This window comes from Brienomyrus brachyistius, chromosome 8 (assembly GCF_023856365.1).
Source record: "Brienomyrus brachyistius isolate T26 chromosome 8, BBRACH_0.4, whole genome shotgun sequence".
Taxonomy (NCBI): domain Eukaryota; kingdom Metazoa; phylum Chordata; class Actinopteri; order Osteoglossiformes; family Mormyridae; genus Brienomyrus; species Brienomyrus brachyistius.
This window is the reverse complement of record NC_064540.1, coordinates 25,588,860-25,606,137: the sequence shown is the minus strand read 5'-3', so window position 1 is coordinate 25,606,137 and position 17,278 is coordinate 25,588,860. Positions and strand designations below refer to the sequence as shown.

General features: G+C 39.3%; 2 protein-coding genes across 2 annotated transcripts; both read left to right on the top strand.

Moving 5' to 3' along the window:
* Nucleotides 1–2,677: 2,677 nt before the first annotated feature.
* On the top strand, nucleotides 2,678–5,221 carry tshba (thyroid stimulating hormone subunit beta a). Its single transcript, XM_049021566.1, has 2 exons — nucleotides 2,678–4,125; nucleotides 4,761–5,221. Exons 1-2 carry the CDS (start codon nucleotides 3,961–3,963, stop codon nucleotides 5,040–5,042), a joined length of 447 nt encoding a protein of 148 aa, XP_048877523.1. The 5' UTR covers nucleotides 2,678–3,960; the 3' UTR covers nucleotides 5,043–5,221.
* A 4,497-nt stretch (nucleotides 5,222–9,718) lies between these two features.
* On the top strand, nucleotides 9,719–16,608 carry slc25a55a (solute carrier family 25 member 55a). Its single transcript, XM_049021559.1, has 10 exons — nucleotides 9,719–9,870; nucleotides 11,072–11,138; nucleotides 11,974–12,099; nucleotides 12,396–12,451; nucleotides 14,305–14,395; nucleotides 14,476–14,594; nucleotides 14,685–14,874; nucleotides 14,968–15,122; nucleotides 15,211–15,286; nucleotides 15,439–16,608. Exons 2-10 carry the CDS (start codon nucleotides 11,119–11,121, stop codon nucleotides 15,596–15,598), a joined length of 993 nt encoding a protein of 330 aa, XP_048877516.1. The 5' UTR covers nucleotides 9,719–9,870; nucleotides 11,072–11,118; the 3' UTR covers nucleotides 15,599–16,608.
* Nucleotides 16,609–17,278: the final 670 nt, after the last annotated feature.

The window sequence follows — 17,278 nt, the reverse complement described above, 5'->3', positions numbered from 1 at the left end:
TAAAACTGAGTTGCTTTACATCCCGGCTGACTCATCCCCCCTCCAGGACCTTGCGATCTCCTTTGACAACTCCCTGATCCGTCCTTCGGTTTCTGCTAGAAACCTTGGAGTTACCATAGATGATCGGTTGTCATTTTCCTCACATATCGCCAGTCTTTCTCGCTCTTGTCGGTTTCTCCTCTTTAACATCAGGAGGATACGTCCATTTCTTTCCACCCAGGCTACCCAGATACTCGTCCAGTCCCTCGTCATCTCACGCCTTGACTACTGCAACTCGCTTCTAGCGGGTTTACCACTGAGCGCCATCCGTCCCCTCCAACTGATTCAGAATGCAGCTGCTCGTCTTGTTTTCATCCTTCCCAAGTTCTCCCACACCACTCCTTTGCTGCGCTCCCTCCACTGGCTTCCTGTAGCTGCACGCATCAGATTCAAAACACTGATGCTCGCATACAAAGCCAAAAATTCTCTGGCACCATCCTACCTAAAGGACCTCATCACACCCCGCTCTGCACCACGATCTCTCCGATCCTCCAGCACTGCTCGACTGGTCCCACCTCCCCTCAAGGCACAAGGAAGACACGCATCTCGGCTCTTCTCTGTCCTGGCACCTAATTGATGGAATGAACTCCCCCTAGATGTCCGAACAGCTGAATCCTTGAATGTCTTCAAGCGACGACTCAAAACTTTTCTTTTTCAGAAATACCTGACGTAGAACTTCTATATTCTTACTCGACTCTTTTTCTGGTGTGTGTTTTAAAAAAATTAAATAAAATAAAAATTCTGCACTACTCAATGGCGTTCTCAGAGATAGTATTCGTAGCTGGGGTCCTTATTGAGCTAGCATCGGAAATTCATTTGAGTCTCAAAGCACTTATGTAAGTCGCTCTGGCTAAGGGCGTCTGCCAAATCCTGTAAATGTAAATGTAAATATACTGCATGGACAATGAACCTTGGTCGAGAACAGCTGTACATCTATGTTCATGTGTTCTCCTGGAGTGAAACTTTCAGCACAGTTCTTGGTGAAGGCTGGCAGAGAACGTGGTCATGAGTCTGATGGAGTCATTTCTGGATGACGGGAGAAATGTCACAACGGACAATTTCTTCACCTCACTGTCACTGTCACACAGACTGCTTCACTTTACTGGGCATGGTGAATAACGTTTGCCGTGAACTTCCTCCATTGGCAAAGGACACTGCACAGGGAGAGGAATTCTCCACGTCAGTGTTTAGAATGGCGCGCATGTATTCAGTACGAGCAGCAACAAGCAAGTGGCCAGTAGCTGTGTTTTACAACATGCTGGACTTGGTGGCGGTGAATGCCTACGTTCTGTACAAAGCATCTACAGGGTGGAAAGGAAAAAGAAGATTGTTTCCGATTCTTCTAGCCAAGGAACTCCATTGCCAAATACAGGGATGATGGTCACTGGGTTTTCAAACGCTGCAAACACAGACTTTGAAAGATAGACAGACTGTGTGGGACAGTAACCACTGAGACAAAAGGCAGAAAGATGACGAAGAGATGAACCTGGAACTGAGGCACGGATACATCAATTTTTACATGATCAGCCAAACATGCAAAGCTGGAGAGATCACACAAAAACAAAATTCACTTTTGGTGTTATAATTCAGTGATGGCCAATGAAAATGAAATGACATTTTATTCTGTATGTGTATGAGCATGTCAAAAACCATGGACCATGACTTCACTCAGCTTATGACATTTATATACAAACATGCATTGGAGACTGAAGTGTTAGCATGTTTTCATTTTATTCATTTCATTCTATTAGCAACTTTTCATTCTATTTTCACTCAATTTGTTTTATAAATAACACAGACTTGTGTTTCCATATATTTTGTGAATGTGCGTCTTTCATATTTGCAGGTCAGTCAGCGTGTGGGATATTTGGTATAGATATGGCAGACTTTTGTGAAGGTTTCCATGTCACACACAGAGGTTTAGCCTGCCTTGGATTTGAGCTACTCTGAGTAAAAAATGCAAATGCGCCAGGCCTCACAGGTAATGGGTGTGTTTGCACAACAAAAGCAGGAGGAGGATGGGGCTGAAGACCTGCGAAAATCACAGCAGGGGTGACAAACACCTTGGGACTCTCAGCAGAGAATAAAAACTCGGTAAATCTAGTGTTAAGTCATCTCCCAAAATCTTTATAATACCTAATGTAAATAGTGATTATGCTGTGTAGTTGGAATAATGGTGAGGAAAACATATCTGTATTTTTTCAATATAGATGCAAGCATTGTAGTACAAACAAAAACTATATCTACAAATAGAAAAGCTTCAGCTTCGTATGCCTACATATAGCTTCATTCATGTGGATTCAGTGCAGTGCTTGATGCATGGAATTTTGCCTTTCGTAACTTTAAGATTTTTTTTAAGATAATTGTTGAGGAGCAGCATGGTGGTGCAATGGCTAGCACTGTTACCTCGCACCTCTAGGACCTGGGTTTGAGTCTCCACCATGCTTCCTGTTTGTGGAGTTTATATGTTCTCCCAGTGTTGTTATGGGGTTCTCCCCCCACAGTCAAAAAATGTGCTGAAGTTAACTGGAGTTATCTAATTGCCCATAGGTGTGTGTGTGAATGGTGTATGATTGTGTCCTCCTATGGGAAAGGCTCTGGACCCCTGTTACCTTGAGTAGCACAAGTGATTACCGAAAACTGATGGATATTTTCAAGCCGCAGTTCGTTAAATCCACAGGTATGGAAGAACCACTGTATCTCAAAAGATTGACCATTCCAGTCAGATTTGTATAAGGTTTTCTAACATGCACTGCATGGGAATATTGATGTTTTTGTGGGAGATCAATTACTGAAAACAGACTACAAGACTTCCACCTCATATGTAGGCATTATGTCAAAATAAAGGATTCGGTAATATTGTAGTGACTTAAAGTGGGCCTGTAGTGGAGCATGACATGGTTAAAGCTTTCATCATCATCATCATCATCATCATCAGAAATTGCTATGAATTTTAATCTACTTTTCAGATTAAAGCACTTTGTAATACAGTTTCTATTGGAGTTTCACATGAATTTTGCACCATCCCAAACCTATAAAATGCCTTTGAGGTAGTCACGAGTCACTTTGTACAATATCCGTGGAACTGAAGATAACTTTTAAAACTGACAGCATTTTTGTAGCGTGAGTTGTTTCATTCTGGATACTGTTTGCATTGTGATGCTTTTTCTCTGTACATGCAGTTATGCTCACAATTTTTAAGAGTTCATTGTGAGTCACGATGATATTCCCGCACTTGACAAGAATCAGTAATGCAACCTATTTGCAAAACTCAATGTCAAGCAATCTTAATCTTGACAATCATTTCATATACGGCAAACTGGTCCTGCGCTGCTCCTCACTCCCCCATCATCTGCGCAAGAAGCTGGTGGGTACAGATGATCAGCATCCATAAAGATGCCTCGTCTCTTTCACTGGGTTGGAAGATACGAAGCTTATGGATTAAGTGGGATTTGACATCATGTATAAAGGACTGGAGGACTTTTGCCCTACAGTCTTACACTTGTTCATTGCCGCCAGGTAAGTAATTTTCTACCTGCAATGCAAGGAGGGTATTTAAATCAACACATTTTCGCCTTGATTTTACACTGCTGCACTTTCTGCCATTTTTGTAACTGTGTAATGATTACTGAATTATAAAGGGTAGAATGAAAAGGTTAATCAGCAATTATGAAAAAATGACGTGCAGTTAATTGTAGGCTAAACAGCCATGAAATTGGGTTATCATTTAAGAGTGTTGTAAACTGTACTATTAAAGGAGGCGTGTTACAGAATAGCTTGTAATTGTGATCGGTGACCTTTGTGCCTTGCATGCTGAGAGCATCTGTGTATCATGGATGAGAGAACAGAATGATCACTTTCATTTGCTTTGCAGAGTGTGGTTCCCATATCAGCCAGTAGGTGTCAGCAGGGTGTGTCACGATGAGCAGCATCGCTGTGATCCTGTGCGGGCTCCTATGCGTGCTATGCGGCCAAGCCCTTGCCCTGTGCGTCCTGACGGACTACACCCTCTATGTAGAAAAGGCTGGCTGTGATTATTGCGTGGCTGTCAATACCACCATCTGTATGGGGCTCTGCCACTCATGGGTAAGAGCACCACCAAACTTATAATTAACTAATGTTAATTATTTCTTCTATCATGAAATAGAATTTTTATTATTAGGATTCTGGGTAATAATAAAGTGCTTATCCTTGTAATTTGTACATAGGGTTAGGTATAGAAGATCAAGTTTCTCTTTTTCTCAGCTGACAATATTTCAGTAACACACAGTAAAGCATAATAAACATTATATACCTTTCTATACATTATATGGCAGGGTTAGTGTTTGGATTCCTGTCTACTACACGTCTTCCCATAAATGCCATATGTGTCCTCCTGAACCCAGATCATTTCTAACATTTTCTTTTACTGCTGCTTGTAGAGAGAAAAAAAATGAAAGAACACAGGGTAGGAAAAAAAATATCGCAGAAGTTAAGAAATTGCTCCTCATGCAAAAAAAAAAAAAAAAAACATTCTATTTGGGGACCTAGAATAACTTACGTCATAAATATCCAGATGCATAAATATATGGAACTATGATACATGTCACATTCTTTTCATAAAAGCGTCACCAAACAAAATAAAAGGTGGACAAAGCGTGATTGAATGCAGGGGGTGTGGTGGTTAACAATGAATTGAAAAAGAAAGGCATAGCAGTGACTGTTGCCTTGTTCCTGGGCAGGACACCAACATAGTCGGGCCAGTGGGGAAACGGCTCCTGATCCAGAGGGGCTGCAATTACCGCTCGGTGGAGTACCGTACTGCTGTGCTGCCTGGCTGCCGCCCACACGTCACCCCGCACTTCACCTACCCGGTGGCACTGGGCTGCCACTGCAGCACCTGCAACACTGACAGCCATGAATGTGCCCACAAGAGTGGCCCTGATGATAGAGCCCAGTGCACTAAACCGCTGAGCTACACTTACCCATACCCAGAGCAAAGCAACCACATCCTGTCCCATTAAGTGGTGACTACTTTTATTTTTACCTGTTGTTCCATTTTAATGTAGACAGAACGATGATAATGTCTTCTAACTGTATCTGCCTGGGCCTTAGCATCTTGAAGCTGATTGCCATGGACTTGCGGGTGATTACATTCCGCAACACAATCGCAGTGGTAATCCGTGTGACTGGTTGATTTGTGTGGTGAAACTGGATGGATTAAATATTTTTCCCAGCTCACATTCTTTCCAGTCTCATTAGCCTGCACTTGAATAACACTGGCCAGTGAAACACCAGGCTCACTGTGTAGCATAGTGCCATTCTCTGCACGTGACTGGATGCACTATGTAAGCAGCTGTGGTCATCGGACTCACTGCCCACGTGATGACAGCATGCCACCCTATGGCTGGGCATACAATTCACTTCATCTTAGCTCAGTCAGTTCCAGTAACACCTTCCTCCATTTCCCCCATGAGTCAAATGAACAAGTCAGTTAGTCTTAAATAATGTACTGCAGGAATGATTTAGTTCCTGGTGCACAGTCCAACACTACTGCAAAATAGCAAACCATATATTTTCCTGATTATCTTCTCTTACACGATCAGAAAATATTTCGATGTTTATATATTTTTCAAAAGCAATTTCATCGAACACGCTTTTATTACAATAAGCTGCCATAGTTCTTTTTTTCGGTCTTAAGCAGAAACATTCACAAATAATATTATTGTTCAAGCATTTGATTCCACATGCTTCTGGCACCAATAGCTTTGCCCCTCCCCCCAGCCCGATTTTATATCTCAATGGAAAATAACTGATGGGGGGTATGTGTGCTAAGAGACAGAATACGGGTCAAGGAAGAAACAGCTGCTGGCTATTTATGGAACTCCAGCTCAGTGGGAAGACATGAACACATGACCAAAATGACGACCACTTATTTTTGTTTCTGTCAGTTACTGGAGGTGTTGTCTGTGCTGATTCATTACACTGGCTGCAGATTTCCTTTGGTAGCTCCCCTTCAGGGCGATGGAGCGAAGGCATTGTGGATTCAATCAGTCATCTTGACAGGACAGTAAAATAAAGTTGCACCCAGATGAGTAACTGGTTTCAGATCTCTACTCCACATCTCTGCCTTGCCAGAAAGGGACTGGCCATTCCAAGCATTCCTCTGTGAATCCATAAAGCCGGTCCTATAACTGGGCAGAGTGTGCCACAGTGTGTTACCAGAGAAACACATGCAAAAGAAAAAAAACTATATATATACTTTTTGCTTTTTATTACTGTTATTACAATATATTCATACAGCTAAAATGGTTATTCTTTTTTATTTATTTTTTACTATACCAACATCAACCCCATAGAACCGCCGTAGCCCTTTCATGTTCAATAAAACCATCAAAGTTAAGTTATTTGTATTAGTGCGTTGGAAATTACAATTGGAATCACTGTGACCTGAAATACATGCTATCTCTCACAGACATTGTCAATATTTTAACATCAAAGTTAGTATCGTGTTAGACATACCATGTGCACAAATTTAAGAAGAAAAAAAAAACCTTGTGTACTTGTATTTCAGGGTTTTGTTGACATCCAAAAAACCAACAGAAACACACACACACATACACACACACTTTTTTCAGGTTTGTTAATAGTTTTAATTATGACTTTAATGACGTTAAAATGATCTGTAACTGGATCTACATGTACAACTTGAATGTTTTTGGGTAGTATGAACATTATTTAACTGCAAAGATACTGGTACAACTGAGCATATATATTGTAGATTTATGTTATTTGTATAAACTTTTTTTTTATCATGTCTGCTGATTGTACTGGAAGGAACAACAAGGGAAAGACACTGAACCTGAACTCTTTATACAAAATATTGACCTCTGACGTCTAAAGCGATAAGGTCTTTAAGACACTTGGAATTCAGTTTCTTAATTAAATATACAGATGGCCGTGTACTGTGGGACAAGATATTGTTTCCATTGCTGTGTACTGTATTAAAACATGTCCCCCCCAAATGAAATCATAAACGTTTCTAAACTGAACACTATTAGGAACTAAACTAAACAACTATCTTTTTAACGATAGCTAAAGCTGACCTGGGATCAATAAAGCTTATCATATCTTATCATATAGGCTTTATGAAGCGTATATAGAGTGCGTGACGGTGGATACGGGGCCTGGGAATCACATTGTAATAAAGAATTTGTTGATGTTTGCGTTGTATGGATTTTATTTTAGATTAATTTTCTCTCCTGGGATTTTATATCCAGACATTGACCAGCAAACGATGTCGGGGTTTGCAATTTACCCACTTCCGGGCTGCATCCACTTCCTAGTTAACGAATGCTTTGCAGCGCGGCTCCCTTCTCTCAGCACGCAAAAGAAAGAAATAGGTGATGGTAGGTGGAGGAAGAATCACACTTCAATGCAACATTCAAAGATAAAGATCGCAGTTGGGAAACGTACAAGGACCAACCTGTTTTACCTTTTATTTCCTCCATTTACAAAAGCCTAATTTGCATTTTATGCAAGCAGTAATTTTAACTATTTTATTGCAGGACAGAAAGAGTCATTCTTAACACACAAGTCAAAAATATAACAACCCCCACAACCAACCATTTAGTCGGACATCGAGGTAAATGTTAGATACATGTAAATAATTTCATATTTTTTATCGAACACCTTAGCTTGATCGTGAATTTCGGCAAGAGTCGTACTGGCATCCTGTTCCGATAATCATTTTTCATTATGTTCTCCAGCATTAACATTCTGCTGCAAGTCTCGTTTGCTCTTCTGACAGATCAAAATTGCTTAAATAACTAGTTCATGTAGCAGTTTTAGATGGCTTGAATATATTGTCAACGTGCAAGTGGCTGTTACTTTTTAAAAAGCCTCCAACGTGTATTCAAACAGTGCATTGTCTAACAACAAAGTTGTTACTGTTGCAGGCTATACTCGTGGTAACTCAGTTGCATTCTAAATTCATTATTGTTTGGGGATTTATTTTATCGAGTAACAGAGAACATAGTCTTAATATTAGTATATTCAAGAAGCTTTAAGTCACGTAAAACATTCCCGTCGCTAAATATTCTCACCCCCAGATTTTTTGCTCACAAGTGTGAAAATTGTTAAAGCACGAAAATGCCCAACAAATAGCTTCTTTATATACAAAATATGGAGGCGTGCGGGCCCTTGCCCTGCCCTCGGGTAAGGAATGTTGGCGTTTATAACCTTGACCCTCAAAATTACATTCAGAGCAAATGATTGACACCTGCTGAAAGTTAGTAATCAACTTATGGCACTTATATGCTATTGTAGATGCTGGCGGGCAAACACGAAAAAAATAATAAGTCGTCAGTTAATCTTATACATTGACGTGATTTGCATATTTCGCCACCACCAGAAGTATTGCGTAAATTTCGCAAGTTTTTTTGCCCACTGTATGTATTTCTAACTATACTCAGACCCCAAATGCTCAGAAACTTAAAACATTTCGCATGATTTCCTTTTACGTACACTTCCTAGTCACAAGTGTATAGTCATCCTTACACGGAACTATCTGCAGTACTGATCACTGTCCCATTGAATCGAAAACGCATACCTTCAGTGACATACTTCGAGTTTTTTCAGAAGTTTAATAACTACTGAAACCTGACAAAACAAGTAATTATCAAACAACCAAGCTTGAAAAAGTATGATTTTATTTAGTCTTATAAGAAGGTAGTGCTTAAAAAAGAATTACAGTTGGCGTGCTTCAGAAGATACAAGTACTACACACGTAGCTTATCTTAGGCTTGAAGCAGTCTTTTTACTTTTACAGTCTTGAACTCTTCTACTATTTAAAAATTACATGAAAAAGACTACGGGAAATGGCGAGTGAAAGATACTGGCAACCCGAAATGTTTCCATATATAAACATAGACAGAAGGTAAATTCAGGACGTTTGGCCAGAGATAAAATCTGCTTTATATTACACCAGTAACGGTAAATATAAAAAGATATTAAATAAACTACTAAAACACTGCAGTACTGTGTGCCATCATCTCAGTCCTACTAACTCACCTTCCGGCCAGAAACTCATCTAATACCTTCCTGGTTTATGATGCTATGTTCTATCTTAGAATTTCTGATTCTAAGTTCTAATTATAGTAAACTATGTATTAGCACAGTCACACTACCCCAAAGACAGTCACAAAATTTAGTTTGGAGGTCTGTAGTCATTTTTATATTCATAAACATGTGTATATATCTACACAAAAAGTAAAACCCCTTCGTAAAACACCACAGAGTGTCACGTGACTGAGGTAGCAGTCGAAACCGTTTATCCAGCACACTCCCCACTTCCATTTTTGGAAACAAGCAATATTGGGAGTTAAATCTAGCTTTAACTCAAAGTACTGTTTTAAAAAACACACTAGTAAAATTAAAATACCTATAAAATTAAATCATAATCCACGTGCTAAAAATTTAATAATGTAATATTAAATAAAATAAGACTTATACAAAATTTTTATTAAAAAAAAAGATAGGTGGGACGGAAAGTACCTGCTTGAGTTAATGAATATAAATAAATAATAATTAGCATGACAGTTCGTAGTGTTTCTGTCACGTGACTGCACTGGTGGACATTTGACACCACTCTAGCCGACCATTCATCGGCGACACGATGGCTTGTCCGAGGCGCCGCGATTGGACCACACTGACTAGTTTGGCTCCGCCTCTTACTTTATATTTGAATGGAATTTTCCAGCAGTTCAATCGGTTCGATACCCTGACAGAAAATAGGGTGTGTTCTTAGTGTGGTTCTGCTTCGTACAATTATATTTTATAGATAAGTGTTAGGTAAGTGTGCCTTTTTGGTAATTACATTAGCAAACAGAGATGTAAATGAACATACCGCAACTTAAGTTTAGATATCTTTTTAGTAGCTGTTTAGTTTTTACTAGCTTACCGATGCAAGGATATATATTTTTTCCTATGACTTATAAAATATGTAATTGGTTACAGAGACTAAATGTTTTGCAAACGGATAGTGAAATATAGCACGTTCGCCTATTCCGTTAGCTTAGGAAGTATGATTTCATACATTTCACACCGTTTCGCTACATGGGTACTAGCAGTTTAGACCATTTCAACCAAAGTAATTTACAGGTAGTTTTATAACCATATTCAACTAACGTCGATCAAAAAATTTTTGTAATTAGTAAGCTATTTTAACTAGGTCAGTTGTCACTATCGATGCGGTTAATATTTTGTTAGTGTAGTAACTTGTAATGTGTTATTTTGGAAGTAATTCGCTGGATAATGGTATTGTTTTCTTTAGCTTTATTTGTATTATTCCAAAGAAAGTCTTATTTGTACACGTGTATGATCTGTAATATAATGAATTAAAATGTCGTATCTTCCGCATAGATCGGCGGGTTTGATTATAAGTCATAGCTCCGAAGCCGGAAGTCCTTACTTAACGGTCTCTGATTAGCTTTGAAATGCCGCATCACCATTTCCGCACGGTAGCGTGCCGCTTTGCACGTTGCTTTCTGTAATTTGCTAGTTTCTCATTTCTCGCCAGTCCATGTATTACTTGCTAAATTATGATGTAAAAGCATGATGTGTGTGGATTAGGTTTATATTACGTAGTGGGGACCAAATGTCCCCCACAATGTGATAACCGGTAATTTTGGCGTTGTGGGGACCATTTTGAGGTCTCCACAAAGATCTCCGAGTCCGATCAAAAAAAATACAAAGTTTCGTATTTTGTTTGGTAAGTTATGCTAAAGGCTAGGGCTGAGTCGGCGTTAAGGTCGTCATGTTGGGGTTAGAGTTTTTCCCATATAAATGAATTGAGTTCCTGAAAAGATATAGTTACTAACCTGTGTGTGACGTATACACACACAGGTTATAATAAAATATGTAAAGTTTTGAGTTACAGATAAATATATATATATATATTTGGGTGTGTAACGTAATGTTAATTATATTTATTTATAATTTTGGTTGGAGGTTTTGCCTTCTTAGAGTGACAGATATGTGGTTTTCTTTGCAGGACTTTTGCTTCACAGCCATTGCACATTTTCCGTGTTTGAAATCAGAATGTCTCAGCAACAGATCAGGTATACCATAATAAAATGAACTATTCAAAAATGTTTTAAAAGCTGTCATAATCAACGTTATATATTTTGAGCATTCAGATCTCACTACAATATACTTTCAATAGAGTTAGGCTCCTGGGGGTATTTGGACTATGGAGTGAAATGTGTCATGTCTAAGCTCAAAAACTGTTTTGGCCATAAGCCTTGTATAATTTTTTTCTGGGAATCTATTCAGCGGGTCATGACTGAGCGTGTTTGCTGCTGACTTGTATAGATCTGTGTTTCTGGGCTCTTCTGTATTTGTCTTCCCTGATTTACATAACTTACTGTGGGAATTACTTTAAAATGAGTTTTGTTTTAGAGCAGCTAGACAGATTGATTTTGCTAATTTAGGGGGAGGGCATTTATTCATGATCGTGGTGGTGCATTTAAAACCATTCTTTGCAAGTTCACTGGAATGTGGAAGTTGTTTTATTTTACCTGTTCCTGTTTGGTATTTCCCTCTAATGCCAAGCTAAATAGTCTTTTATGAATGTTTGTTAATTTAGCAATTAAGCCCATTAAAAATGAATTGCTGTGAACCATTTCCTCGTGAATGAACCATACAATGATGCAAAATATTATTCTTGAAAAGCCAGGATGATCTGCTATAAATAAACTATTCCATAGCGAGTTTTTCCTGTAATATTATGGCCAGTAAGACAGGAATGGGGGAATGAGGCGTGGTTGCAAGTTAAATTTCACAAGCTACAACTTGTTTGATCTTATATCCTCATACTGCATATAGTTTGTTTAATCCTGCTATCTGTTTGGTTAAATGAATAAACTTATGCAATAAACTATTTTGTGTTTGCAGCCTCCCTGCCAAGCTTATCAATGGTGGCATTGCTGGTATTGTGGGAGTTACATGTGTGTTCCCCATTGACTTGGCCAAGACCAGGCTACAGAACCAAAGGAGCGGCCAGCAGATATATAAGAACATGTAAGTCTGAGCAGCTTTAATAATAAAAACAAAATTATCAGCTTGTAATCTTTGTATGTGCATTATTTTACTTGTTGGTGAATTAATGAGAAAGAGTTGATCTTTGTTTCTGTCGTTGAGTAATTGCTCTGGAATGCAAAGGGCTGGCCGTCCTCCCTCCTTCCTAGCATTGTGCTTTTTAGGAGTCATTTGCTACAAGGCGTGTCTGTCTGACTTCTCTGGTCTTGCATATCTATGGTGGCTTGGTGGTGAGGGCCACCTCTCCAAAGTGCACTAAAGATGCTTCATTTTTTTAGGATGGACTGCCTTGTGAAAACGGTCCGATCCGAAGGATATTTCGGAATGTACAGAGGTAGGATCATTTTTGAAATTGAACCCTCACTGTCCTTGTCTTGTACATTGTCACCTTTTACAGCTTCAACCAAGTATATTAAAGGAAAGGTACATTATATATTAAAATAGGGTTTTTACATCAGAATTGTATCTAATTAATCTCATAGTGCTTGGTTACGAATAGATATTGCAGTTTCTCTACCTTCCTGGTTTAAAATCAGACTAATGTGCTTGCTACTTAATGTATACGATGGGAGTTCAATATAATTGCTTTAATCAAGAGCTTAGGGCTGGGCGATATTGAAATTAATATGCATTATTTAAATTTAAAAGTATTGTAATAAATGATAGTCATCCTACACCTCCCCACACACACAATCACGCATGCATGAGACTGAAATTGTAGTAAAGCAAGATCACAACCAAAATGTAAATATAGTTTAACTCAAGAGCCCCAAATAACAAGTTGAATGCATGAAAAAAGCAAATCATGCTAAGGACTAAGGATTTTGTTAACTTGATTTATTATTTTGTGTGCACATTAAACTAAATTGTGCTTGCGTTTTAGTACATCATACACACATAATTAAAAAAACTGCCTGTGGTCCCTCCAGGGCTACATACTTTCGCCTACCATATGAGGAGTTAAAGAAATGCACTGTGTGCAGTGGTGTGTCAACAATGACCACTGATCACCAAATCCTAAAACATAACAGCAATATGTTTTTTAACTCTGTTGTTAACATAGGCTGGAAGGCTAAACTGAAACCGAATTCATAAATCTTTATCTTGCTTTCTTTTGTGTGGCTTAAGCCTACTTCCCCAACAAAATCAATAATTGTTGGTTAGTCACTGTCAGATATTAAGACTGTCAGATATCAACACAGTCTAATATTGATTACCGATAATATCGTCATATCGCCCAGCCCTACTTACAGCTGTCATCACATCCATGAAATTGTTCAGTTAGTGATTTAGATTTTTTTTTTTTGTTGAAATTGGATTAAAATATTTTTAAACAGCATCTAAAAACTTCAATATGGGATTGGTGCAAAGTCCATGTGCCCATTGTTTGATGCATTATAATTTCTACCTAGACTGTAAATTGCAGTACAGATACCTAAATAGACCTGAAGTGTTAGCTATTGGGCTAAAAGCTGCAGGCCGTTGGCCTGGGCTTTTGTGAGGAATGCTGTTTGTTTGCATCTGTGTTTTTCATGTTACAGACATGGGCCCCGGGGATTTTGAAGGCTAGCCGATAAGGCGCAGCCACGCTGGAGGCAAACGTTACATGGTTCTTACCACATCGTTCTATTAAAACTAGGCACCATGTCATGTACGGTTGTGCTCTCTGATCTCTGTAACCAAAGACTGACTGATTTCTTGCCTGTCTTTCCGCTGTCCACTAACACTTCTGCTCTGTGAGAATGTATGACTGAGTTCTTTGGTTCAGTGTACTCTAGTTTAAATGTGTCACGTACTTCTTCCCATGCTTGTTAGCTGCCATTTTCTGTCTCATTTTCTCTCTGTTCTTGTTGCTGAACACCTCTTTCCATTCTCTGTCATTACTGATTACATTGCCTTTTACTCGGCTATCTTTCATCCTTTTCCGTACAAGTACCCTTCTGTTTGGTGCAACTGTATCAAATCCCCCTCCATGATCATGCCATTATAGTCTTTGATGTGAGTTTTTTGTGCCCTTATGCTACTTTTGCCTCCTTGTACAGTCAGTGGTACAAATGGATTTGGTATGGAACTTAGTAAACCTGGTTTTGATTGTGGCGGGGAATAAGTGTTTTGTCCATGTTCTTGTAACTTGTACTTAGCAAAAGTTTTTAATTCGGATTCTAATCATTATTTTTTGTTTTTTAGGTGCTGCTGTCAACCTGACCTTGGTAACCCCTGAGAAGGCAATCAAACTCGCAGCCAATGACTTTTTCCGTCACCACCTTAGCAAACATGGGTGAGAAGCGAGCAGGATTGACACATTTGAGATTGGATAAATTATCAGTCTTTGTGTTTAATTATTGTTTTTCTCTCCAGGAAGGGCTTGACAGTATTCAAAGAAATGCTGGCAGGGTGTGGTGCTGGCATGTGCCAAGTCATTATCACCACACCTATGGAAATGCTCAAGATTCAGCTCCAGGATGCTGGGAGGCTAGGTGAGGATATAGAATGCTCCATTGGCTATTGATCATCGTAGCGTACCTTTGATGTAATATCATCGTAAAAAATAAATTGTTCCTTCACAGCCGCTCAGCAGAGGGCACCAGCTGGGGTGCAGTCAAAGCTGTCTGGCACTAGTGCAATGTTCAGTCGCCCTTATACGGCTAGCCGGACCTTGCCTGTACAAACAGTGTCTGCCACAAGGATTGCTCAGGAGTTACTGCACACACAGGGCCTGAGGGGCCTGTACAGGGGACTGGGTGCTACACTTATGAGGTGAGGAGCTCCTGTCGCTGAAATGAATTGTATGGTATGGTATTCTGTTGGTGCTTCCTGAGACTGATTCTGCTCTGGCCTCCATTTCAACAGGGATGTTCCGTTTTCTGTGGTCTATTTCCCCTTGTTTGCCCACTTCAACCGACTTGGCCAGTCCTCCCCTTCAGAGAATTCTCCTTTCTACTGGTCATTTGTCTCCGGGTGTTTAGCCGGTTCTACAGCTGCTGTGGCTGTTAATCCCTGTGATGGTAAGTCTGGGGTTTGGATTCTTAAATCAGGTACCTGTGCAATTGGGTGATTCCTCTGGGTGTCTGAATAAACGCTTATTTTTTGCAGTGGTCAAGACAAGGCTACAATCCCTGAACAAAGGTGCTAATGAGGAAAGCTACCGTGGGGTGACGGACTGTATAAGGTAATTCATCAGATGGGATTTGTTTGCTTCTACTTCAAATGCCTCATGTTAAGACTAACAATCTATTTGAATGTTTGTAAAGCTGTTAGACGCTATTTGGGCTTCTTGTTCTAGTTCTGTAACTCATTTTTTGGTGTCTGCTGTTTCTGCAGTAAGATCCTGCGAAAGGAAGGTCCTTCTGCCTTCCTGAAGGGTGCTGGTTGCAGGGCTTTGGTCATCGCCCCACTCTTTGGTATTGTCCAGGTGATGTACTTTGTGGGTGTGGGTGAGTTCATCCTGGACTGCACACCCTTCAGCCTGTACTCTGCATAGGCAATGTTTCTCAATTCTCACCTGGACACAAACCGTTATCCAGCTGAAGGAGCTGAAGACAACTGTGACAGATATTATCTGCGAATATCATTACTTGACAAAAGTGAAACATCTAGATTTGTGGTTGTTGCAAGCCGTTCAGAGCATATTGGGTTGCTGGACTCATGGGCACATTAAACCAGCTTATTTGATAGGCGGTTTACATCAATGCACTTGACAGCATGAACTATGAGCCAGAGAAGAAGAATTTTGTCTTCCCTGATTTCAGCAATGCCTTAAGTATTTTTTTCCCTCAGTGAGGGAAGGAAGGCGTAACTGTGGCATCACCAACCTCACTAAAATGACTATGGGCTGTCATTTTCTTGTGGGTTATCACTTTCGTAATCGTTATCACTTCTGATGCAGAACATACAACTCTGCCCTTCAGGGTGAAATCATAAAAGTATTCATTTTGTGCACCTAAATCTACCTGTTAAATTCTTAGACGTAAAGACCAAATAGTAAAGAATACTGTGAGCTGAACGTCGTAGTCAGTGTATGCAAAATGTCCTCATTAACAAGCTGAGTCTTAACATGCCTGTAAGACAGGGACCAAGAAGATAGTATGGCAGTAGATTTATAACTGACATCGGGTAGAATCTGAATATTTATACCAAGAACTTTATTTGTACTTGAGCAATACTGCTACCATACACTATACCATTTCAAGATGCAGAAATCTTGTAATCATTTGTGTGTGTATTAGATCACGTAAGTGGTCTTGTGTTGAGTGACTGGGTGGTGTGAATTGATTTGTGTATGTACCATTTTTAAGTGTATGTTAATTCTCGGTATCATTCTAACCATTCTGGTTTGCTAATCCCTGCACTGCAATATGAACTTCATATTTGTGCATTGGTATTGCATTAAAACTACAATGTATTTTTGACAAATGTGCAACTCAGTATGATGTATATCTAATGTTTTTGTGATTAAAACAAAATATTTAATAAAATGGGCTTTTGAGGAAACTTGTCATGCTTGTCTCAGTATAAATGCTGTTTCAGACTCTATACTGTGTAATATTTGAAAAAGTTTCAACCAGCCTTTTAAATACCTGTCTTCAAACAGAATGGAAAAGCATCTTCTATAAAACATTTCTGAGAATTGCCACCTCCCCATAGGCCGTTTGCATCAAAACTCGCCGTTTGCGAGTTGTTTTGGGTTTTTTTGGTACTTATCAGTTACTTGTGGGGTTGCTTCTACAAATTTAGTTGAAGTTTGTCAGTTGCGTTAATTGTGTTCAGTGTGTTCCTGTTCAAAAGATGCTTTGTCACAGTTTCAATCATACATAACAGAAAACTTAAAGTCTGTTGAAGTAGGGCTGCCAATAATGACTATTTTTCTATGGATTGATCTATCAAGTATTTTACCGATTTGGTCAATTAATCTAGACGATTAATTTTACTCCAGAAAATCAAATTCGCTGTTTAAGGTAATTTTGACAACAAACCCTAGTTTATTGCAATGCTTCAGGTAATGGACGCAGGCTATTCGGCACTAAACTGACATTATTTTCGTCCCACAATTCAATACGAGATTGCCAAAAACATTAATGAGATTAATAGTGTGACCCTAACTACACTGGTCCCAAGAAGCACAATGCGCTGGAACACATGCTGGTACCGCCAATCAATGTAG

Coding starts and splice junctions, on each gene's coding strand:
- tshba (XM_049021566.1), top strand. CDS start 3,961: ATGAGCAGCATCGCTGTGATCCTGTGCGGGCTCCTATGCGTGCTATGC. Junction 4,126..4,760: donor TGGGGCTCTGCCACTCATGG/GTAAGAGCACCA, acceptor GTTCCTGGGCAG/GACACCAACATAGTCGGGCC.
- slc25a55a (XM_049021559.1), top strand. CDS start 11,119: ATGTCTCAGCAACAGATCAG. Junction 11,139..11,973: donor ATGTCTCAGCAACAGATCAG/GTATACCATAAT, acceptor TTGTGTTTGCAG/CCTCCCTGCCAAGCTTATCA. Junction 15,287..15,438: donor GGGGTGACGGACTGTATAAG/GTAATTCATCAG, acceptor CTGTTTCTGCAG/TAAGATCCTGCGAAAGGAAG.